This window comes from Chinchilla lanigera, unplaced genomic scaffold, assembly GCF_000276665.1.
Source record: "Chinchilla lanigera isolate Chin_1 unplaced genomic scaffold, ChiLan1.0 scaffold00044, whole genome shotgun sequence".
Classification (NCBI taxonomy): Eukaryota; Metazoa; Chordata; class Mammalia; order Rodentia; family Chinchillidae; genus Chinchilla; species Chinchilla lanigera.
The window spans coordinates 9,033,426-9,058,008 of NW_004955445.1; the positions used below are offsets into that span (position 1 = coordinate 9,033,426).

At 41.6% G+C, this 24,583-nt stretch overlaps 1 protein-coding gene across 1 annotated transcript in view; it reads right to left on the reverse strand.

Moving 5' to 3' along the window:
• Positions 1-20,427, reverse strand: part of Cse1l (CSE1 chromosome segregation 1-like (yeast)) — a 40,900-nt gene extending 20,473 nt beyond the window's left edge. Inside the window, exons 1-7 of the mRNA XM_013518240.1 lie at positions 19,950-20,427; positions 7,304-7,399; positions 5,905-6,047; positions 4,072-4,173; positions 3,855-4,000; positions 3,405-3,495; positions 820-927 (exon numbers count right to left, since the gene is read on the reverse strand). Of these exons, the coding sequence (XP_013373694.1) occupies positions 820-927; positions 3,405-3,495; positions 3,855-4,000; positions 4,072-4,173; positions 5,905-6,047; positions 7,304-7,399; positions 19,950-20,085 (822 nt within the window). The 5' untranslated portion in view covers positions 20,086-20,427. The remainder of the gene's footprint in view (positions 1-819; positions 928-3,404; positions 3,496-3,854; positions 4,001-4,071; positions 4,174-5,904; positions 6,048-7,303; positions 7,400-19,949) is intronic.
• Between the last annotated feature and the right edge of the window lie 4,156 nt (positions 20,428-24,583).

Genomic DNA, 24,583 nt, shown 5'->3' on the forward strand with positions numbered 1-24,583 from the left:
GTAGGAAGACTGCTAGAAATTCAAGGCCAGTTTGGGCTACATAGTGAGTTCAAGGCCATCCTAAACTGCACACAAGACCCTGACTCAAAAAAACAAAAACAGAAAGATAGATAGATAGACTGAATGACTGGAGGCTACTGTATCAGTAGTATCAACAGGGTGACCAGGCAGTTCCTTCTGTAACCCTGTGGCCATTCCTCCTGTGAAACGTCACTCGCATTTACCTCCTTCAAAGTTTAGTACTTCAGCCTCTTTCTCGTACCGTCCAATAAAAGCACCTGTATACAAGCTAACCAAGAACCCCTAATCAAATCTAGTCCCCCCAATATTAATATCCATGTAAATGGACCACTGAGAAAGATCTCAGAAATCTGTTTTCTCTGTGCTTTCACTTTCAATTTTATTGAATAAAACTGTACACCAGATGACTCTCCAAAAGGGTAAGTTAGGATGTTTTCCTCAGTACACACAAGAGAACGCTACTTATTCCCATGAGACACCTCTTAGAATCTCTAGAAATACTATACAACAGAACACTGTGAATAAGGTACATAAAGAACAAGGGGAGCTGGGCACGGCGGTGCCTTCCGAGAGCCCCAAACAGGCTACAGGAGAAGGACTGCTTCAGGGCAGGAGTTCAGGGACAATGTGGACAACACTGAAGCACCCATCTTGTTTAAAAAGATAAAATAAGGAGAATCAGAAAAGCTTTCTTATTTTTACAGCAAGACAATGCTGTCAAAGTAGTATTTATGCAAGTAGACAATAAATTAGCATCAAAAAATAAGTACAAAAACCAAGAAATTAAATAAAACTTACCTGAAAGTTTAAACTATAGAACAATTTTGAGATCAGAATCAAGGAAGAAAAAAGAATCCTCAGGGCAGAAGCATCATTTGCATGGGTACTACACAGTTCAATGGTGGCCTTGGAAAAGAATTTAGGAAGAAGGTTTTAGTGTGTCATAAACTCAGTATACTGATCTTAATGAAAAAGTCTTGCGCTAGTTGAGGCTACCATATTTCTTCAAAATGTGGCTTCCAAATAGTACTATATAGTTATTTAAGAGTCTGAAAAATAAGTTAAAGGATATATTTTTAATTTGTCCATTAAGAGCACTATTGGAAAATCCAATGTTAGTATTCTGAACTACATTTGTCCAACTACTTATACACATATGTATTACACAGAACTGTTTTTATATGCTCTCATCAAGTAATTCCTACTAGCCAGGAGTGGTGGCACCCGCCTGTAATCCCAGCACTCAGGAGGGAGGCTGAAGCAGGAGGATCGTTGTGAGTTCGAGACCAGCCTGGGCTATGAAGTGAGCTTAAGGCCAGCCAGAACTACATAGCAAGACCCTGTCTCAAAAAAAATTTTCAAAGAGGCCAGGCGTGGTGGTGCATGCCTGTAGTCCCAGCACTCCGGAGGGAGGCTGAGGCAGGAGGATCACTGGCGAGTTCGAGACCAGCCTGGGCTGCAAAGTAAGCTCAAGGCCAGCCTGAACTGCACAGCGAGATCCTGTCTCAAAAAGTCTAAATAAATAAATAATTCCTGTTATGTGACATGTAGGTTGTTTCTGTTCATTATTCTAAAAGAGGAACAAGTTTATCTATAAAACTTTGTACAAACCTGTAATTTTTGACATTCTAGAAATGTATTATATCAAAGTAGTACAATATGCTATGAGCTTAGGTTTTGGAAGATTTTTTTTTCTTTTTGAGACAGGGTCTTGCTCTATAATTCAGGCTGGCCTTACAATGTAGCCCAGGCTGGGCTCGAACTCACGGCAATCCTCCTGCCTCAGCACCACCATGCCCAGCATGGTTTTAGAAACAAGAAACACTCGACATAATCCTGATTCTGTTCCTCATAAGCTGTTATTCCTGTGGAACACTACATCAAATAAATAAGTAAATTTTACTAAACTCCAATCTCCTTATCATAAAATGAGAATGCCTACCTTATAATGGAGAGTACGAGAGTTAAATGACAAAATATACACCAAAAATGCTAGTACTTTGTGCACAACCATGTAAAACAAATGTTACGTACCATATATTAAAGAGTTGGACTATATAAAAAAGGTTTTATCAATTAAACATTACAGTATACAACAGTAGTACTATTTGTAATCCAGTGGACAGGATCAGAGTATTTAAAGTACTCTGGCTAAGACTCTTATCCTTTAAAAAAAAGATTTCTGGGGCTGGGGATTTAGCTCAGCGGCAAAAGCGCCTGCCTGGCAAGCGCAAGGTTGTGAGTTCGGTTCCCGGTACCGGAGAAAAACCAAAAAAAAAAAGATTTCTGCCAATCCAGTCAGTGTAAAAATGAATTCTGTCTAATTTTATTTTTTAAAAGAAAAATGTAAGCTGGATATGGTAGCGCCTGCCTATAGTCTCAGCATTCTGAGAGACTAAGGCAGGAAAATCGCAATTGCAAGCCCAGCCTGGGCAACTTTAGCAATATAGTGAAAAAATCTTGAAATAAAAAAGTAAAAGGTACAGGGATGTAGTTCAGTGCAAAGACCCTGGGTTCAATCAATTACTGATACCATAAATAAATACATATATACATATGTACATATATACTATCAATAATACATGAAAAACTTTGTACCCACTCTTTATTGCTAAGTATCATGGGATTGAACTCAGGAACACTCTACCAATGAATTACACCCCCAGCTCTTTTTTTTTTTTTTTTTTGGTCTTTTTGAGACAGGGTCTCGCTATGCAGTTCAGACTGGCCTTGAGCTCACTTTGTAGCCCAGGCTGGTCACGAACTCACAATGATTCTCCTGCCTCAGCCTCCCAAGTGCTGGGATTACAGGCATGCAACACCACACCCGGCCCCAGCTCTTTCTATTGTAAGACAATGTCTCATTAAGTTGCCCAGGTTGGCCTTGAAATTGTGATCACCTTGCCTCACTGCCTGAGAAGTTGGAAGTACAGGTGTATAGCATCATGTCTGGCTCAAACTCTTCTTTTTAGCTGTGTGATCCTGAACCCCTTTTCCCTTACTTGGAAAAAAAGGGTTTTCTTTCACTCTTACAGAATTCTAGCAAAGACCAAGAACATGTCTAGAAAAGTAGCCTTTCAGTATAAAATGATGTAAATTAAATTTCATAGTCAAATCAAAATGTTAAATTTCTTAAAAAAATAAAAAGTGACTTTCTTCAGAAACACGTAATGTGTATAAAGTAACATGATGCCTATGAGTTACTTTTAAAGCCCTACAGAAGTAGGGGAGCAGATTAAAAGAATAAAATGTTGGTAATTATTAAACTTGTACAACACAGTTCCTTACACCATCTTGTCCATTTCTGTTTAGGTTTCAAAGTTTATTTAAGCAATTAAAAATACTAAGTAGTTTTAAAGTATCACCCAGATATTATTGCATACCTTAAATAGATTCGTCAAAGGCAAAGCAAAGGCATCCAGGACAAGTTTAATTTCAGTCCATAACTCATTTGACTTAAATTCATGACGGTATCTAGAAAATTTATGTAAAGTAAGCAAGTTCAGAAGTTTTATTACTATTTTCAAGGATAGATGCTAATTTAACATCTATGAGTACATGTCTCTGATCAGTAGATTTCTGAAATTCAAAGGGAATTCCTGGTTTTCTTTATAAATGAATCAAAACTTAATAGGCAATAGGGCAATGAGATAAACACCCTGCTTAAGAAACATACACAAAGAATTCTTACAATTCTTACATAAACTGAGAAGCTTATGCTGTTAGTTTAGACTGATCACAAAGGAGTAACAATAGTCACAAATGTAACTATTCACATAAGCAAATACAACAGAAGAAGAATACATTAAAGGAATGAATTTGTATATCAGTACCTTTTAAATAATGAATGTGCTGTCCGAAGGACTCCATTAATAACATGGAAATCCCCACTCTGAAAGCGATTCACCATTTCTGTCAGTAAGTCAGGCCATTTCTGAGGGAAATCTTCTCTGCCAATAATGCTAATAGCATCACTCAACTAGAGAAAGAAAAACTTCATTAGGTAAGAGACTTACAAAGGAGCCTCCCTAGAAAGCAGGGATACATTACCTGCTTCTGAATTTGCTCTGGGCTACTAAGCATCAAATGCACTATATTGGCTTTAATGGCAACTCGATCAGCTTCACAAATTTTGTTTGGTTCATCTTCAACCTAAAGGCAAAATAACAGTAACATCAAATCCATATTCATACCCATGTGGGTATGCACAATTTTCAATTTCCCAGTTTTGTAAGAAAAAACAGGAGATGGACATTTCAATTTCTCTCTACATGAATGGGTCATTGATTTCATTAATCATCTGATGGAAGCATGAACCTGTTCCCCAAAGTAATATACATTCCTTCCTATATATAAATAATTTACATATAAATGAACGAGGTTCTTTAAGTCCCAAGTGCCAGTAAGAACTTTAGTTCTGGACTGAGTGTGTACCTCAGTGCCACAATACTTGCTTAGGTCCGATCACCAGCACTGCACACAAAAAAGAAAAATTCAGTTCTATATGTAAGCGAATCAGAACACATGGTTAAAAATCATTATAGCCTGGTGTGGTGGTGCATGCCTGGAATCCCACCACTCAGGAAGCTGAGGCAGGAGGAGTGTTTCGAGTTGGAGGCCAGCCTGGGCTACAAAGTGAGTTTAGGGCCAGCCTGAACCACATAGTAAAACCCGTCTCAAAAGAGACAAAAAAAAAAAAAAAAAATCATTACAGATATGCTACTTAATCCATAATCATCTTCAAAAACTTCATTTTAACTGTCACCTAAAAGCAAAGATTTTTCCTATGAAAGGTTTTTCATCTTTACTAACTAGAATATATTCTGGACTGTATCACCCAAAGAGGTTCTATAAGTCTCTCTAGTTTTATAAATTAAGATAGAAAGTTAATAGAAGAGATGAAGGTTTAAGCAATCTAAGAGGGAAGCAGAGGGATGGACTTTTAAAGCAGCTTTTCTAACATCTGCCAAATCACTTCATCACATGTGGTAAAGCTTTAAAAAACAGTACTTATAGCTTTGTAAACTCTTACAGGATCATGAAAAGATTCTTTTTTTGGGAACAGGGTCTATGTAGTTCAGGGTGGCCTTGAATTCACTACACAGTCTAGGCCAGCCTCAAACTCATGGTGATCCACCTGCCTCAGCTTCCCAAGTGCGGGGATTGCAGGCGTTCACCACCATACCTGGATAAAACAATAAATTTTAAATCTACATTATTTTGCATTCAGCCAAGCATGGTGGTGCATGCCTGTGATCCTAGCATACTGGGAAGCAAAGGCAGACCCCAAGTTCAAGTCCATCCTGTCCAACTGAGACCCTGTCTCAAAATAAAAAAAAAAAAAGGGTGGGATACAGCTCAGTGTGAAGTCCCTGAGTTTAATCCCCAGTATGGCAAAAACAAACCAAAAAAACCCTCAAAATTGTTTTGCACTCTACAATTTATTGTTTTGAGGTGGGATCTCATGTGTTGCTCAGACCAGGTATAAACTTGCAATCATCCTACCTGATCCTGTCGACTAACTGGGATCACAGGCATGCACCACTACGCCAGGCTTACATTTTTAATATGCTATTTTTTAGCTTTAATTTTCCAGTCCACAACAGAAATTATTTCAATTATTCATTTAGACTGTCTCCCCCAAAACACCTAAGAAGTAACTTAGAGTTAAATTTTAACTGTAATGCAGAATAAAGCCAAATCATGCACTCTCTAGTAACCAGCCATGAAAGTGAAAGAATTTGTATGAACTCAGATGAAATAAAAGCTTTGAAAAAGGACCCTGTTTAATTTTATCCTTCATCTATACCTGCATCTTTTGAGAGCACTGTTTATATAAATCTTATAAATGTACAGGGTACAACATATTCACCAAATACTTACAATTCTCCAGTTTCTTTTGATATAGTTCTTGAATGTTACTGAAGCACACACTTTGATGACATTATCCTGGGACTTCTCTAGTAATGTTAAAAGTAATAGTGGATAATTCTGATTTCCTTCTACAGATTCAAGAAATTTTTCAGCTGTAAAAGAATTTTCATGTTAGAAGACTTATTATAATCGAAATCTTTCCTCTTCGTTTATATGAACCACACATATTAATTGCAGCCTCTGCAAATATTTTGTTGCTGTTGTTTTGTTGTCTTTTTGAGACAGGGTCTCGCTATGCAGTTCAGCCTGGCCTTGAGCTCACTTTGTAGCCCCGGATGGTCTCAAACTTGCAACAATCCTCCTGCCTCACCTCCTGAGTGTTGGGATTACAGGTGTGCGCCACCACTCCTGGCTTGCAAGTAATTTTTAATACATCATGTTCACAAAGGGTTTCTGAGAAATTCTAAGACGATTAGAGCCATTAATTACTTCCCCCTTTCCAGGAACACATTAGTTGTTTAAGCATTAACAGGAAAAAGTTGCTATCATTTAAAAGTGAGGCTCCATACAAATACTCTTTTTTTTTTTTGAGACAGGGTCTCGCTATGTAGTTCAGGTTGGCATGGACTCACTCTGTAGCCCAGGTTGGTCTTGATCCCCCTGCCTCAGCCTCTTGAGTGCTGGGATTACAGGCGTGTACCACTACCCGGGCAAATGTCCCTACTTTTCAAGCAAAGTTTGAAATCTAACCTTGCCAAACAGGTCTGGATTACTAAAGTTAGCTGGTTCCAATAGTATCTGTCGCTGTCACATGCTATTCCCAGTGCTCATCTGACCTGTCACCTTCATTTATCTTCACATTTGTGGTTGCAATTCTAAGCTTACACTAAAAGCTTCAAAGGAAACTAATCAAACTCAGGAGGGGAGAAAGAAATTCTAGTCTCAAAGATACTAATTATATCAATACTAACAGGAAGATAAAGAGACCAGTGTCAGATTATTTGGTTTCACTCATTTTATCATTTTTTAGGCAATTACTCTCATCTCTCTGCCTTTAAATATTTAACTCTAAAAGAGGGAGGTTGTGCTTTCTTTTTTGTGGCATAGCAAGTTTTAACTGAAGTTTTTCAGAAAGGTCAAAGGAGAAACATTCTAAACAGAATGATGATTTTTAAACCTAAACTGTATTTTTTTTGTGGCAGAAGATAACAAATAAAAGTTGTTTTATTATAAAACAAAGAACACATCATGTTATAGCAGTTATAAGCAGCCTACCACACACTATAAGCTATGCCTGAGAATCCAAGTGTAAATCTTCTTTTGAATTTACAACCAGGCAGAATGCAGAGATTTTCTCATCAGTGCTTAAAGAATGAATCAACCAAAAAAAACCATGTACTTCCTTTACCTGGACGTCTGATGGCAGGATCAGGATCAAGAGTTTTTTTCAAATATTCTGTTAGTGTTTGCAAATTTGCATCACTGAGCTCCATTGCTAAAGACTCTTAAAAAAAAAGAAAGAAATGTGGGTAACTGGTCACTTGGAAACCGTGATTTAGATAAATAAAAATACTCTTACATTATGCGTTTTCCTCTCCCCGAAAGTCATGTATTTATTATGTTTTCAATATGGGTTATAAGCCTAATTTTTAGCTGAGATAAAGGCCCAGAAGATAAGCCTAGCCCTTGGAGAGTAAGACTAATTTTGTCATCAAGGTGCATAAACATAGGTCTGTCAGACTCCTGTTAACTCTTTACAATACTTCTATTGATGAATTATTAATTATAACTTAATGAGTTTTATTATACTGAACAATGCGTACATAGCAGGAAAAAAAACCCACAAAAATAAAGTACTGAGTTTTTAATATTTATTGAGTGTATAAAAAAGCATCAAAATTTTCAACATCAACTGGTTTTTGGTATACAAAGTCTAAAAAAGAACATCAGAAATAAATTCCCATATGAAAATACCAATAGCACTCTACAAAAAAAAAGTTACTTCCATTATCACGCCTAAGGCAGTCTGCACACATGACAGTAGCACACTCCATACACATGCATTGCTTACACTGACAGCACATGTCTTTTGCTTTCCTGGCCTTTTTGTAGGACATACTTGACATCTCAGTGGTCTTGCTGTTTTGTCAGGAGGTTCTTCTTATATTATATTATATTATATTATATTATATTATATTATATTATACAGTGTGTATAACAGGAACATAAAATATCACATAAATTAAATTCTTAATTACATATTGTGCATTTAGAACAGACATCAACATTTTCATTGAACTACAATGAAAATACCAATACAACTCTACCACAAAAATAAGCTTTGCTTCAACTGGCACACCCAAGGCAGTCTTCACACATGACAACTGCATGTCCCATGCCCATGTCTTGCTTACACTGACAGCATGTGTACTTAGCTCTCCTTTCCTATATATATAGCAGTCTTGTCACCGTCTCTTTCTGTTTTATCAGGAGCTTCCTACTATATTGTACAACATACACTGAGCAGAGAAATAAGATATAATCAATAAAATATAATATCAAGTATGTAATGATGTAATATCAGAATAGACATCAGCACTTTCTTTTCTGTTTTTGAGACAGGGTCTCCCTGTGTAGTTCAGACTGGCCTTGAGTTCACTATGTAGTCTAGGTTGACCTCAAACTCATTGATACTCCTGCCTCAGCTTCCCAAGTGCTGGGATTACAGGCTTGTATCACATGCCCAATGACATTAACATTTTCACACCAGCTGTTTATTTTCCTATACTTTTTTGTAAGGCACAGCTGACATCTTCTTTTGTTTTCCTGTTGTCATAGTGGGTCTTTCTAATGCTGTGCCTGCCTGTTCACCTCTTAGGTCACCAGTGTACTGCACAATTTTTTTGCACAGTTCCCTGGGCAGAAATATTTTGTTTTTCCTCTGCTATAAATGATGTCTCATGAACTCCAGTCCCAATCTTCTAAGAAAATTTCTCCATGATATTTTGTACTTGTTATTTTCTTTGTAAACTATCAAACTATTTATGCTACTCATGTTTAGGATGAGTAAAATACAACCACCGGCTAATGTTTTGTGTTTCAAATGACATCACAGCTGCTGCGTAACACATCAACACCTACTCCACATTTGGTTTTGTTGTTGAAAGTTTCCATCTCAGCTCCCATTTTGTTAAGATTTCCCTATCAATATTTCCATCATGGTGAAATGTTGACATCAGGAGTACTAGTTGGCTTTTCTTTGCCATATACAAGCCCAATGTTTTATCCTTCTGAAATTCAAAGATTGTACTATACAATTCTGTTTTCAAATTGCAACATTCCATTTGGAATTTCTGCTTTGTTCCTCTGCACAGTCCCTGCACTGGTCAACTTGTGCTGTTAGCAAATGTAAGATCAACTGGAAATGGGTAAACCAATAGTCAAATGTCACACTCCAATTAATTTGGGCAATAGAAGCAACATGTCTGTTTACAACACCATCTGAATTATTACCATACAAATAAGGACCTGGTGGCTGAGTTCCAGGATAATGTCTAAATTGAAAGAATAATAAGTCTTTCTAATATGCCCTATAAGGGCATAAATTTTTATCCCATATTTTGATTCACTGCTTTTCCATAAGTCTGACTTTGAGAAATCTGCTAAGTACAGCAGACCAATGAATGCTTTCAGTTCATCTAGTGAGGTGTCATAATAAGTACAGTTTTGAATATAGCTTTTAGTGAGTACAGAACGTTTTACCTGCTGGGCATAGTGGTGCATGCCTTAATCTCAGCACTCGGGAGGCTGAGGCAGAAGGACTGCTGTGCATTAACGCCAGCCTGGGCTACACAAGCAAGTTTAAAGCCAGCCTGCACTACATAGCAAGACCCTGTCTTAGAACTCTTACTTGCATTTTAGCCTTTGTGTTATTTCATAGCATCTTGTAGCATCTCATCTGTTAAAATTTCTAACAATAAGTGGCAATGTTGGCATTCTGTCCAATACGTTTCACCCCTGCCAGATATTTTCGGACCTAGTTTTAACATTGGATAGTACCATTTGGTTGTGCGGCCATTTCAACATGTCAAATGTGTATTTATGTTGTTGTTTTCTTTGATATCTGAATCAAGGTGGTCTGCGTTCCCTGTGCCCGTATCAGCTGATTCTTGCTCCACTTCACCGTCACAGGAACTCTGACTCACATGGCCAATGTCAAAGTTGTTATCATTGCCGTCATCATCATCACCGTCATCATCATACACTCACACTACCCTTCTGTTATGAAAGCATGTATTTCACCATAATGGATCATCTTCATCATCCATGCATCCATTACTACCTGATGATTCACTTTTGACCTTCTCCAAAACTTGCAAATCTTGTGCCACTGTACTGAATTAGGCTACTTCTACCAGAAAAATCAAAAGAAAACTTCAACAAATCCTGGAGTGGTGTGGGTCTACTGAACCCTCCGTGATGCTCAGGTAAACATACACAAAACCAGTTAACTGGAGCATACAGGTGGGTCCAAATCCTGTTTTGACACTTACATATATGCACACTTTTCATTATACCAAGTGGGTAAACACCCACATAGATTGCTTCCTGTATCCATCAAGAAAAGGTGCTGAAGACACACAGCTGGGTAATAAAATGCTAAAGTACAAATTTACAGTAGAAAAGTAAGAGATGGGTCTACTGGACCCAGGTTATGCCTTGAGGGTTAAAGGAAAAAAACTACCAAGTATAGATGGCACATGTCTATAATCCCAGCACTAGGGAAGCTGTGGTAAAAGGATTTTTGGAGTTAAAGGCCAGCCTGAACTACAAAGTGAGACCCTATCTCAAAGAACAAAACCAAAACAAACGAACAAAAAAACAAAATGAAAAATAAAAAGTATTAGGGATGTACCTCAGTTGCAGAGTACCCCTGAGTTCAAACCTTACTACTGAAAAACAAAACAACAACAAAACCCTGGGTATATACCCTGTAATCTCAGCCTTTGGATGGCTAAGGCAGAAGGATCTCAAATCTGAGGTCAGCCTGTGATGCACAGCAAGTTCAATACCAGCTGGGACTATGTACCACAGCATAACAAATGAAACCAAACTACATCCAACTATGATATAATTCTGACAAGGGCCAGAAATGACGGTAGATACCTATAATCCCAGCACTAAGGCTTCGGCAGGAAGATCAAAGATTCCCAGCCTAGCCTGGGCAATTTAGTGATTTAACAAAACTTTGTCTCACAATAAAAAAATAAAGGACTGGAGATTAGCTCAGTGTGAAGGCCCTGAGTTCGGACCCCCAGTACTACCCTCCACCATGACAACAAAACTCTGAGATAAGAGTGAAAATGTCATTATTTCAACAAGCAGTGGCATGGAGGTGCATGCCTGTAATCCCAGCACTCGGGAGGCTGAGACAGGAGGATCACTGCAAATTCGAGGCCAGCCTGGGCTACAAAGTGACCAGCCTAAACTGTGTAGTGAGACCCTGTCTCAAAAATACAAAAAAAAGAAAAAAAATTCAGTAACATAGGCACAGAAAATAGTTGATGCACTCACTGATCAAAATCACCAGTAAACTTATTTGATTTAATACTACAAAAAAAGGAGTGCTAATGAGGGTGAAAAAAATTATCCATGAGAGGAGCTTTAAAAACCCACAGTAAGAAATTAAAAATTTTTAGTTTTGTCTTAGATGTGGTCTCACTTTGTTGCACAGGCCAGCCTTCAACTCTTCAGCTCAAGTGATCCTCCTGCCTCAGCCTCCCAAGCAGCTGGGACCCAGCTGAGAAATTAAAATGTTACGCAGTTAAAAAACATGCATAGAGCTGGGGATGTAACTTAGTAGTAGATCACTTGCCTAGCAATGTGCAAGGCCCTAGGTTCAATCCCTAGCACTGCAAAAAAAAAAAAAAAAAAAAAAAGAAAGAAAGAAAAGAAAGCAAAGCAAAGAAAGTTGTGAGATTAAAGAAGGTGGAATATATTTCTTTGTATACAACATGCAATAATAAATACTCCTTATAAACCACGCTGAGAATTTTCATTTAGGGAAATAATTCTAGAGTTCAGAAAATGACAGATGTGATTATGATTTAGAAAGCACTTTTCAGCAAGGCATGGTAATACATGCCTGTAATCTCAGCACTCTAGGAAGCTGAGGCAGGAGGGATCACCAATTCAAACCTAGCCTGCAGCGCCTGCCTGGCAAGCGCAAGGTTGTGAGTTCGGTTCCCGGTACCGGAGAAAAACAAAAAACAAAACAAAACAAAACAAAAAAAAATAGGGGCTGGGGATTTAGCTCAGTGGCAAAAAGCGCCTGCCTGGCAAGCGCAAGGTTGTGAGTTCGGTTCCCAGTACCGCAGAAAAACAAAAAACAAAACAAAACAAACCTAGCCTGCATGATTCAGTGAATTAGCAAGTTCCTGTCTCAAAATAAAAAATAATAGGGCTGAGTATGTAACTTCAGTTCAGAGGTCCTGGATTTAATCTGCAGTACTGAAAAACACAACAAACCACAAAAAAAAAACCCTTAAAGCTTAAACTGCACTAAGTCACAACTTACACTGACTGACCAAAAAAATTCACATCTAACACTACAAATTTTGGCTTATGTAAAAAAACACCTATACAAAATAGGCTAAGAAATATCCAAACAGCACAAGAAATTTATTATAAAGTATATCTATATTAGTAACAGTATACAGTGTTGTATACTAGAAAATCACTAACAGTAGGTTTTAATTATTGTTACCACACATGCACACACACACAATAGGGATAAACAGCATTTCTCTAGCACACATAAAGTCCTGGGTTCAATTCTGAACATCAGGAAGGAAAAAAAAAAGCAAGGTAATACTTGTTGATTAGCTTGATTTAGGCGTTCTACAGTGTACACATATTTCAAAACATCATGAAATACACAATCTTATCAATTTAAAAAAAGGGAAATGTTGCCAGACACGGCAGTGCATGCCTGTCAACACCAATTACTTAGGACACTGAGGCAGAAAGACTGACTTCAAGGTCAACGTGTCAATTCAGGGAGACCAAGTCTCAAAATAAAAAGGGCTGGGGATATAGCTCCTTGATACAGCACTTGCCTACTGTAGGGAAAAGGGGCTGTAGGTAAGGATAAGGGCCTCATTAAGCCTTCTGAGAAATCCTGAATAGAGTTAAAACGTTCCTGGAGGGAACAATTAACAAGACAAAAAGGAGGAGAGCTGATGTGCTGAGCACGAGGAAGCTAGGTGCACTAACCAAGTTAGCCGCCCTCCCTACCTCCAGTAGAATGCAAAGGAGACCAAAGGGGAAGCATTACCTAAAAGTAGTACATATATAAATGTATAGGGTTGGAGATTTAGCTCAGTGGCACAGCGCTTGCCTGCCAAGCATGAGGTCCTGAGTTCAATTCCTGGTACCGCCTCTCCATGTATATATACTCACACCTATGCACTCTCACACACATATGTATGTACTCTCACTCTAGGGTCACAATATCACTGCACTAGATATAGATGCATCCTCTTAATCACTAACTCATCCTCTTAATCACTAACTCGACCTTTTATGTAAGATGACTCCCAACCAACCTGTAAAACCCAGAGATAAGGCTCTGAGGAAGACTAGCAGGTGAGAGAAAATCAAAGCTCACCTAAGAATGTGCATGGGGGTAATCGTAGCCAGGTTAGGATCCTGCGGCCTAAAATAGCCCTGAGAACCAATCAGGCTGTGACAAGTTCTGAGGAGAGTGGCCCTCTCCCCCCACAAAAAAAAAAACTGAAGAAAGAGGCCAGAGACAAGGGACCTGCAGTAACCCAATTTTCTCCTGGACCCCCTGCCCCTACTTTAGGGCAGCTTTCTGTCTTCTGCTTTTTCCTCCTTACAAATAAAGTGTCTTTCCTTTTTAAACTCCATCCCTGTAATTTGTTACTGGTGCCAAGTTTAGGATCCCAGCTGGCTGCTCATTCCAGTGGAGCAGCAATGCGTACCCCCAGACGTGACACTAGCATGAAGGAAGCCCCACGTTCAATCCCTAGTACTGCGGGGAGTGTGGCTTAAATTTATTTATTTATTTGTTTGTTTATTTTTTATAGAGTCTTGCTATGAAGTTCAGGCTGGCCTTGAACTCACAGCAACTGCTCTAGCTCAGCCTCAGGGCACTCAGACTACAGGACACAAATACCACATCCACAAATTTACTAATTTCTGGATGTAAAGATGGCAAGAAAAAGGATTACAGATCCATACTTGTTATTTCTGCTGCGCCTAAGATTCTGAACCAGCACTAAAGGTTCTCTGAGGGTAGAAACTTGATTACTTTTTGTCACAGACATTTCAAAAAGATAAAACTTTAAAACATTCTGATTGTAAAGGTTAATACATATAGGTAATCGTTGGACATCAGGTGCAACAAATGTGTCCAGCTGAAAAGATATTCCTTTTTAAAAACAGGTATGTGGCAAACTCATTTGGCAGCAAAACCTGAAACTTCAACGTGTCTGACTAATGGAGCTAAAGAGAACAATAAAACTGTTCACTTTTTCTTCAATGGAGGAGTCCTGTGTATGAACCAGGTACACAGTACTGAATTTTACATGTATTTCATTTATTTCACATGGTCATTTTACAAACATGGACAAACACTCACAGACGTGAACTTACTTGCTCCAACTTACACACAGTTAATAAAGATCAGATTCAGGTCAGTCAGGCTCCAAGGGTCTACTCTCCTTCTGCTACCAAAGGCTGTTTCTTATGTGGAAATAACAAATGGGGGCGGAACTAGAGTGGAAGCACCAAGAACACAATCAAAAGCCTCATGTGAAAGAGAGAAGTCGGAGGAGAACTTGGGAGAGAAAGAGTCAAAGATGACTCAGATTTTGAACAGTACTGTTCCAAAGAATGAAAAAAACACAAGCCTATGTCTTACACACACACACACACACACATACACACAAGCTCATAAGCATGCACAAGGCAGGATGTCCAGGATTCACTAACAATGACCTTCTAAATTATACTGAAATTTTTTACGTTCTACTTACTCTAGTCCTTCCCATTAAAAAATGTTCTTTTAATCCCAAAGGAAGTGATTACAGAATCCACCACCCATCTGTTCATCGCCCTTGACCAAGCGCGTATCTACTCTATAGGTGTAAGCATCAAGTCCCACTCAACCACGGATACAAATTCCTGAGAAGTTACCTTTGCTGGTTTTTTCTATCAAAAGCATGAAAAATACTATGCATTATATTCTGCACTTCTTTGGAGATTCACAATTCAAAGTACTTTAAGGGCTTCAAGAACTCACTCAAGTGTTATCAGTTTACACTGTTTAATCCAGTTTCCCCCATTAATCGTGCATAGCATCTCTTTTCTAAGGAACACCTTTGAAAAGCAGTGATTTAAACCAGGTGCGGTGGTGCATGGCCGTAATCCCAGCACTCGGAGGCTGAGGCTGGAAGCCTGCCACAAGTTCGAGGCCAGCCTGGTCTACATAGTGAGTTCAAGGCCAGTCTATACTACTTAGAAAGAGACCCTGTCTCAAAACAACAACAATGACAAAAAAGAGCAATCATTTAGCCAGGCATGGTGGCACACTCCTATAATCCCAGCAATGGGGAGGCTGAGGCAGGAGGATCGCTGTGAGCTTGAGGCAGCCTGGGCTACATAGTGAGTCAAACACCAGCCTGAATTACACAGTGAGATCCTGTCTCAAAAATAAAAACAAGAAAAGCAGTGATTTAGTCCATTTTCCTATCCCTTTTTTCTGTGTTGAAATACTGAATCTGTATAAATCATGAAACTTTGCTGTTGCCAAGCAAAATTATTTACATCAGTGTACCTTGAGCTTCAAAAAAAGGGACTTTCTTTGCCACACACAAATTTATTCTACCTTGGGGATTCAGTCAAGGCAGCATGTTATAAACAGGAGAATGGGGTAGAGGGGTTAATAAGATCTACTTTGCTGCATTTTAAAACACACTCCTCAGTAAATCTGCATCTCTTTAACTTTCTTAAGTTCCAAAAGTACCTACAGATTTCTCAACCAAAATTTTTTAGAAGCCTCATGATTACTTGCATTAAAAATCCAAACTCCACAACATGGCAATATCTACGCAGTCTGGCATCTGTCGACCTTATCTCCTCCCTTCTTCCTGGACTTTGCTGTCTTCCAGCAACAAAGCCTTTGTTTCTCAAACCAGCTGAGACAGTTCTCCCTGACTATAATGATGTGTGATAATGCTCTTCTTCAGCAGGTGTGGCAGTGCCTGCTTGCAATTCCAGCACTCTAGGAGACTGATGCAGGAAGACCACAAGTTCAAGCCAAACCTGGGCAATTTAATGAGACCTTGTCACAAAATAAAAGTATGAAAAAGGAGGCAGGTGTGGTGAGGCACACCCGTAATTTCATCACTTAGGAGGTAGATGCAGGAGGACCACTGCAAACTCAAGGTCAGCCTGAACTACACAGCAAGACATTGTCTCAAAAAAAACAAACAACAAACTAAGAAAAAAAAAGAAAAGGGCTGGGGATGTTGCTCAGTGCAAAGGCCCTGGGTCAATTTTTAGTACTGCAAAATAAACAAATAAATAAATAAATATTTGAGAGTGAGTGTCATTTAGTTCTCAGTTCACTGCCAACTCCTTACTACCTTAACAGCAATTATCCTCACTTGAAATTATCTTGGATTTCTTTGCTGTCTCTTATACCCAGGACGTTTAACATTGCCTAGAACACAGCAGATATTCCCTGAGGATTTGTAGAACTAATGGATGAGTCAAGGTGTCAGACACCCAGCTAAAACAAAAGTTCCCAATCAAGACTGGAGGCTACCCTTTAAAGGTCAACCTCAACCTAACACAGACACATAACATAGAAACTCAAGTTACACTTGTCAGATGAAGAAACAACCAACTCATCTGCCAGGATTAGTGGAAAAGTGCTTCAAGAATAACAACAAAAACCCCAGGATTTGTGGCACAAAACTGTAATCCTAGCACTCGGGAGGCTGAGGCAGGAGGATCGCTGCCAGTTTGAGACTAGCCTGGGCTACAAAGTGAGCTCAAGACCAGTCTGAACAGCATACCGAGACCCTGTCTCAAAAAGACAAAAATAAAAAAAAGAACAATAAAAACCAAAAACCCAGGAGTGGTGGCACATGACTGTAATCCCAGCACTCTGAGAGGCTGAGATAGGAGGATCACAAGTTTCAGCCCAACCTGGGCAGCTTATCATTTTACTGAGAAACTGTCTCAAAATAAACTAAAAAAAGGCTGGCATATATAGAGCAGTAAACTTGTACAGGTACTGGGGAAGAGGATGGGAGGTATGGGAGGGTGTCGGAGCCCTCTATTCTTTGCCCTGTGCAGCTCCTCTCAGCTGGGTGCTCCTAAGTAGTATCTCTTTTAATAAACTGGTAAGCATTAACAAAAAAAAAAAAAAAAAAAAAAAGGGAAGGAAGGAAGGAAAAGAAAGAGAAGCTGGAGGTGTAGCTCAGTGCTTGGGCCCTGGGTTCAATTCCTACTACCAGAAACGAACAGGGTTAGGGATGTAGTTCAATGGTACAGCACTTGCGTATGCACAAAAGCCTGGGTTCAATCCATAGCACTGCAAAATAAATTTAAATAGGCATTACACATCTTTTTCTTTTGGGACAGAGGATAGGGTCTCCCTATATTATCTATACTGTTTTTAAACTCAAAATCCTCCCTCAACCCACAGAACGCTGTGATTACAGGTGTCACTGCGCTTAGCTTACTTTATCACCTTTAAATGAGAGCTCAATATTTTCTCCATAGATCTTTGCCAACAAAAATTTTTTAAAATCATAATAAATCAATTATGATAGATTTACCTAAATCTGAAATATTTGTTGACTGAATGGCTGAACTAGCCATTTCTTACAGGCCCTCAGTTATAGATGAATTTTGGAATTAAAGCTTTGTTTTGCATAGACATCTCATAAATCTCTGACACGGGCTGATCCAAGATGCATGCCTTTTCCTTACATATGTCCTCCCCATTACAGAACCATTCCTAAGGGAAAAGAAGAGATCCCATAAATGAAACCCATCTGGAACAGACACACATCAAAAACAAACCCCAAACATGTCAACTTACCCTGTGCTTTCTAATTACAGGAATCTACCACTTTAGAATCAAATCCTAACTCCTTACATTGTCTACAAAGCTCTATAAGGATCTGGGCCCTTGGACACTTCTATACACAGCACTAAAGCAACCTGAATGATCCTCAAAGATTCCAATACTCCAAAGCCTGTCTCCTTCCTTGAGCCTTTGCATTTTTCTGCCTAGAAAGCCATTCCCTCTGTCTGGAATTTTCTGTTCCCTTCACCTTTTCCTGGATGACCTTTGCTCAAATATCACCTCCCAAGAGAAGCTTTCTTGCCTGTCACACCATTCTGTCATTTGTCACTATCTGAAATAATCTACTTCACTCATTTGTTTTCTTGTTTTTTCCTCCTCACCCACTACAATACCAGCTCCTCAAGGGAAGAGGCCTTGTCCATTTTGGTTTCTTCACTGTATCCCCAGAGATTAAACAGGTGTTCAGTAAAGTTATTAAACAAAACCAGAGCACATGTCACCCACCCATGCAAGCCTGTGTAGGACTGTGACTTTCCCCTGTCCCAGACCCCAACTTGAAAAATCAGAGTAACCCGAAGAGAAAAAAATTTCCTTGCCTTGTGGAAAGATAAAGGGTGGTAGGGGAGAAACTAGGTAAAAGACGAGCCTCAGGAGTTATACAAAAATGGAGACACACAGGCCAAAGACACGATTATAGGAACTCAACGTGAGAAGAAAAGCAAAGGCGGAATTCACACATGAAGAGTTCTCTTCTGTGCCTCTGTGGATAAACAATACTGCAAGGTGGCAAGCCCATGTGAGATACAGCCATAAACAAGACACAAAATGCTTATACCCTAGCAGTCCAGAAAAGACAAGCAATTGTGGGATGAGGTGAATGCTACAAAGTAAATAAAACTAGGGTGACCAGGTGTGGTGGTGCACACCTATAATCCCCGTGCTTGGGAGGCTGAGGCAGGAAGATTGCCGCAAGTTCTAAGCCAGCCTAGTCTACACACTGAGTTTAAGGCCAGCCCGGACTACACTGGGAAACCCTGTCTCAAAAAACTAAAAGAAAAAGGCCGGGTCAGTACAGCTCGTGGGTAAGAGAAGAAAGAGGTGGGAGAAGCTGACAATGGTCAGCTCAGGCAAGACCTCTGCAAATCACAGTAAATAATTCAGCGGATCCTAAGTCCCTTAATATCACTGCAGAGAAAAATGAAGGTTCGCAGAGATGAAGGGACTAGCCCTAAACTACACTCCTAGGACAAGGTTAAGTGTGGAGTCCAGGCGACGTAATTCCAAAACCCAAACTCCCCAAGAGGGTGGAGCCCCGGATTAGGGGCAATTTATTATGTATTATTTGCTACAACGCAGCAAAGTGAGATCGCAACGCCCACTCCAGTCAAGGAAACGGAAGCATAGAAGATAAAGATGAGTTCAAGGCGCCCGGCGCTCCACCGGATGGGCGATCACTGGCCCCGGCTCCCCGCACGGACCCCAGAACCCGACAGGCCCGGTCGCCTCACACCCCGCTCACGCTGCAGGGCCCGGCGCGCCGAGAACTGACGCGCGAACGCAACCAATGAGGGACAGCCGTCAGGGCGACAAGGCGCCGGCACAGCCAATCAGAGCAGCGCTGCAGGGGAAAGGGCGGGCACTCAGGCGGCTCAGTTAGGCCGCGCCTCAGCCGCCCTCACCCCTCACAGGCCGCGGGGCTGCTGTGTGGGCCCGAGCCCAGACGCCAGGGGATGCAGCAGATTTTTTCTGCGGAGACAAAGACCTGGCTGGTGCGCGCCGCCCGTGGCAGAGGCCCACATGAAGGCTCCAACCTAGAGTTGCGGTCTTTGCTTCCTGGCGCTTGGAAGTGCCGGGAGCGCTTCAACCCTCCTTCAGCCGGGACCCAAGAGCCACCCTGCTAAGCTGTGCACGCCCCGCGCCTCACCTTGTGGGGATACAGGAACAGAAGAGGGAATCCTAAGCGCACACTGTAGCAAGCAGTACCCTCTCCCGCCGCTGCTCCGCCTCACATTCAAACCCAGGCAAAATGGCGCGGCAGCGAGGCTGCGGCCAGAGCGCATGTGTGAGCCGGACGCGGCGTGGGGCAGGGCCAGGAATGCTCCGGCCCCGCCCAGGCTCGGAGGGCCAATCGGAACCACGCTGTTTGCGTGACGTCACAAGCGACCGCGTCGTCTGGCTGTGTTCTGAAGCTTTCACCCAAACCCGGTCTTTCTGAAAGGAGCTCGGGTTCTGCGACAGGCTGCTGGGTTGTGACCTACCTTGGCGCGTAGTTTAGTAACTCGTAACTATTGAACGAACTCTGCAGATTCAAGGACGTAGCGTCTTATATAGAAGGAGCTCTTCCAAACAAGAATCTCAGACCTTGGTAAAGTGCTATGAGGAAAAAATAAAAACAGGAGAATATGACAAGCAGTGACTTGGATGGTAGAAGGATGATCATGGAAGTCCCCGAGAGAGGACTTGACCTTTCAACTAGAAAACAGCTCTGTGAAGGTGAGCCTCGTCTGAGGCAAGGAAGTGCTAGCTAGGCTGCAGTTAATGAATAGAGTTAGAGAAGCCTGCAGGGACCAAGTGACACAGGCCTTCATAAGCCAGTGTCTGGGCCATGTCTTAAGTGTATCCATCCCAAGATAACTACCAAGTTTATACTTTTAAAGGGTCACCCATTGCTGTGTGGGAGTGAACCATCTTGGAGGAAAGGGCGTTAAACAGGGAGGCCAGTGAGGAGGCCACTGGACTCATCCAGGAGAGCCGAGTGGAGGCCAGGACGAGGGTGGGTGGCGGTGCATGTGGAGAGAAATCGATAGCTTCAGGATGTGTTTTAGAGATCGAGCCCCTAGGACCCTGTGATCTACGTACTGCGTGTGGGGAAGAGGAACCAGTGGTGGGTACTGAAACCCAAGCCTCCTCGCCTTCTCCCTCACAGACCCAGATGCCTCCACTCAGAGCCAGCCCACCGTTGGAATTGAGGGCTTTCTGCTCCAGGGACTGAAAGGCACTGGGTGTGGTCATTATTTGATAAAGTAAGAAGAGCCCAGAATTATATAGGCTCCTCCCCCATCATCTTTTTATTTATTTGCAGTATTGGGGATTGAGCTTTGGGCTTTTCAAGGCCTTTTTATTTTGAGGAGGTCTTGGTAAATTACTGAATTGCTCAGGCCAGGCTTGAACTTGCGATCCTGCCATCTCAGCCTCCCAAGAGCACTGGACTCAGAGGCTGCACCACCACACCTGGCTTCTCTTTTTTTTTTTTTTTTTGGAGATGGAGTCTCACTAAATTGCCCAGTCTGGTCTTAATCCCAATCCTGCCACCTCCATCTATAGAGTAACTAGGACTTCAGGTGAGCGCTATGGTGCCTACCTTTCTATTTAATGTATTGTTTTCATTTATTTTTTGGTGCCAGGGAACAAACCCAGGGGCTCATACATGCTGAACACCTGCTCTACCACCGACCTACACCTCAGCCCCATCATTTGTTTTGACACCCTGCTGTGTTGAAGTCCTCCACTCCCCCAGATGGTGCTGTCTTGGGCCTGGGAATGGAACCCTTGCCATGGGCCCTGCTTTAGAGGGCTTTGCTCCTGCTCCAGCTGCTCTTCTCCACAGGCAGGAGTGCATGGACCAAATGTGTGTGCTCATGTAGCACCTGTGTGGTGCCTTTCAGACCATGTGGTTGCAAAGGGTCCTGAAGCTCCCCACCCATGGGTACAGATCAGGCCCTCTTTCTAGGCCACTTCGACAGAGGCTGACAACACAGCCGCCTGTGAGCGCCCTTGAGCTGGAAGGGTGACTGGGGCACTTTTGTTCACAGGAGGTGTGGACAGCACACACACACACACACACACACACATGAGGCCTGCAGTCTGTAGTGCAGGTTGAAGCTGAAGTTGGAAAGAGAAGGGTGCAGGTCACAGGTCACGGGGCCATTTCTCCCCATGCTGCCATGTTTTGGTGAGGAGCCCAAACCTGGTCTTTGAACCTGGTCTTCTAGGTTATTCCTAAAGGAAGGAGGAGGGTGTATTTTATTTAAATAATTTGTCTGGCATAGAACTTACATTTGCATGTGAACCTGCATTTGTATTTCTGTCCCAGAGTTTGCGGATGTTAATACTATGCTACGTGTGTTCTCTGTCCACACTGGCGGTGCTCCACACAACCTCAAAGCAGCCCTTCCCTCCCCTTGTGTGAGACTCCTCCATGGGGTGAGAGTGACCAATGGGGGCACCGAGGTTGGAGTGAAAGAGAGGGTTGGAAACCGGAAATGGCGTGGGGCTGAGTTTACAACCTGGGCTCTAGAGCTTCCATCCATCTGAGCCCAGGTACCTGCTACAAAAAGCAAGGATGAAGCCAGGCATGGTGGTGCACCCTCATCATCCCAGGACTCAGAAGCCTGAGGCCACTGTGAGCGCAAGGCCAGCCTGGCCTCCATAGTGAGTTTAAGGCCAGCCTGAACTACATAGTGAGACAGTTTCAAAAAACAGAAATAAATAAATAAATGCACACAGGATGGTGATGATCATAGTACCAACTTTATGGAATTGTCAAGAGAATTAGAGGTTGAAGGATGGTTGAAATGGTGAGTATAAAAAATGAGCAGTGAGCCAGGCATGGTGGCGCACGCCTGTAATCCCAGCATTCGGGAGGCTGAGGCACGAGGATGGTTGAGAGTTCAAGGCCAGCCTGGGCTACAAAGTGAGCTCAGGGCCAGCCTGAACTGCACCGGGAGACCCTGTCTCAAAAAGACAAAAAACAGTAAAGTGCTTTCTTAAGTGTGAACAAGACCATGAAGCAGGGCAGTAGATCATCAGGAGTATCTTCCAGGAGGAAGTCAATGAAGTTCTTTCTTTCCTCCTTCAGGCCTTTAGGCCGAGGGAGAAGTGAGGCTTCAGTATGAGTCCTGGGACAGCAACTTAGCTAGACTGTCTCAAAATAAACTTTATTTCTTTATCTATTTATTCGTTTTGTCTTTTTGAGACAGGGTCTTTCTAGGTAGTTCAGGCTGGCCTTGGACTCACTGTGTAGTCCAAACTCGCCTTGAACTAATAATCCTCTTGCCTCAGCCTCCCAAGTGCTGGGATTATAGCTGTGTGCTACCAGGCCTGGCTACAAAATAAATTTTATAAAGGGCTAGGGGTATAGCTCAGTAGTAGAGTGCTTGCCTAGCATGAACAAGGCTCTTGGTTTCATTAGCAGTAGTGTGTGTGTGTGGGGAAACCCTGTATTTTTTCACCAAATATTAATTACTTACTATGTGTCAGGCACTGTGTTCCCACTGGGGAGACTTTCATAAGCTAGAATGGTCCGTGGCCTCTCCAGCTTGCATTGTAGCTGAAGGAAGGTAACAGATCGCTGCAGATTTTGGTGAGCTTTGAGGTCACTAAATAGATAACTGTGGTCAAGGACACCTCTTGGGAAGGACACTGTGGTCAAGGAGGAATGAACATTTGAGTTGAACTGAGAAGGAACTACCCATGGAGACATCCAGAGAAAGAACATGTAACCCTGAGCAGAAGCAGATATCGAATGCAAATCACCACAAATAGTCAATTTTGAGGTATGTTAACAAAGTGGACAAAAAGGAAGCCAATTTATGAATTGGTAGGTGAGGTGAGACTTAAAAAACTACAAATGATTCACGGCCATGCAGTCCACAAACAGTGTCAGTAGGCCTGTTGGGGTGAGTTTCTCCATCTAAAAACTCTGTGTAGGCTGGGCATGATAGCACACACCTGTAACCCCAGCATTCAGGAGGCTGAGGCAAGAGTATCGCTGCGAGTTTGAGGTCAGCCTAGGCTACATAGTGAGTTCAAGGCCAGCCTGAACTCCACAGTGAGACCCTGTCTCAAAGACGAAAACAAAAACAAAACAAAAAACAAAAACAACTTGGGGTATAATTCTGCTGCCTACTTCGTGGGGTTGTGGTGAGGGTTAAAGGACTTAACTGTGTGCTAAGCACATAGTGCAGTTCTTGGAGTGCAGTAAACCATCAGGGAATGTTACCTCTTAAAAAGTAATGCTCAGTGGTAGAGCACTTGCTTAGCAGGTGTGACGTCCTGGATTCTATCCCAACATCGCAAAAAACAAAAAGAAAGAAAGAGGGACTTTTAAATGAAATATCCTCAATGGCTCAATCTTTGTTTTTTGTTTTGGTTTTTCTCAGGTGCCAGGAACCAAACTCACGACCTTGCGCTTGCCAGACAGACGCTTTCGCCGCTGAGCTAAATCCCCAGCCCCTCAATGGCTCAATCTTTAGTTGAACACCAAGTTAAGGTTGGCTTCTGCCAAGGAATAGGCTTTAAAAAAATAGCACAACTGTGTGCATAGAAAAGAATCCCAAACCAAACCAAGCTAAACAAAACACTGAAGTCATTTCTGCGAGAATTCTTCACATTCCCACCTCTCCTCCTCCTCTTGCTGTGGGTGTTCCAAGAGAAAAATGTAGTTTTTTTTTTTTTTTTTTTATATTGTTGGGGTGGGGGTATGGAGCTTAGCCTCAGGCACACTAAGCACTCTACCACTGAGTTTCTAGCAGATTCCTGAAAGTAGAAAACAGGTAT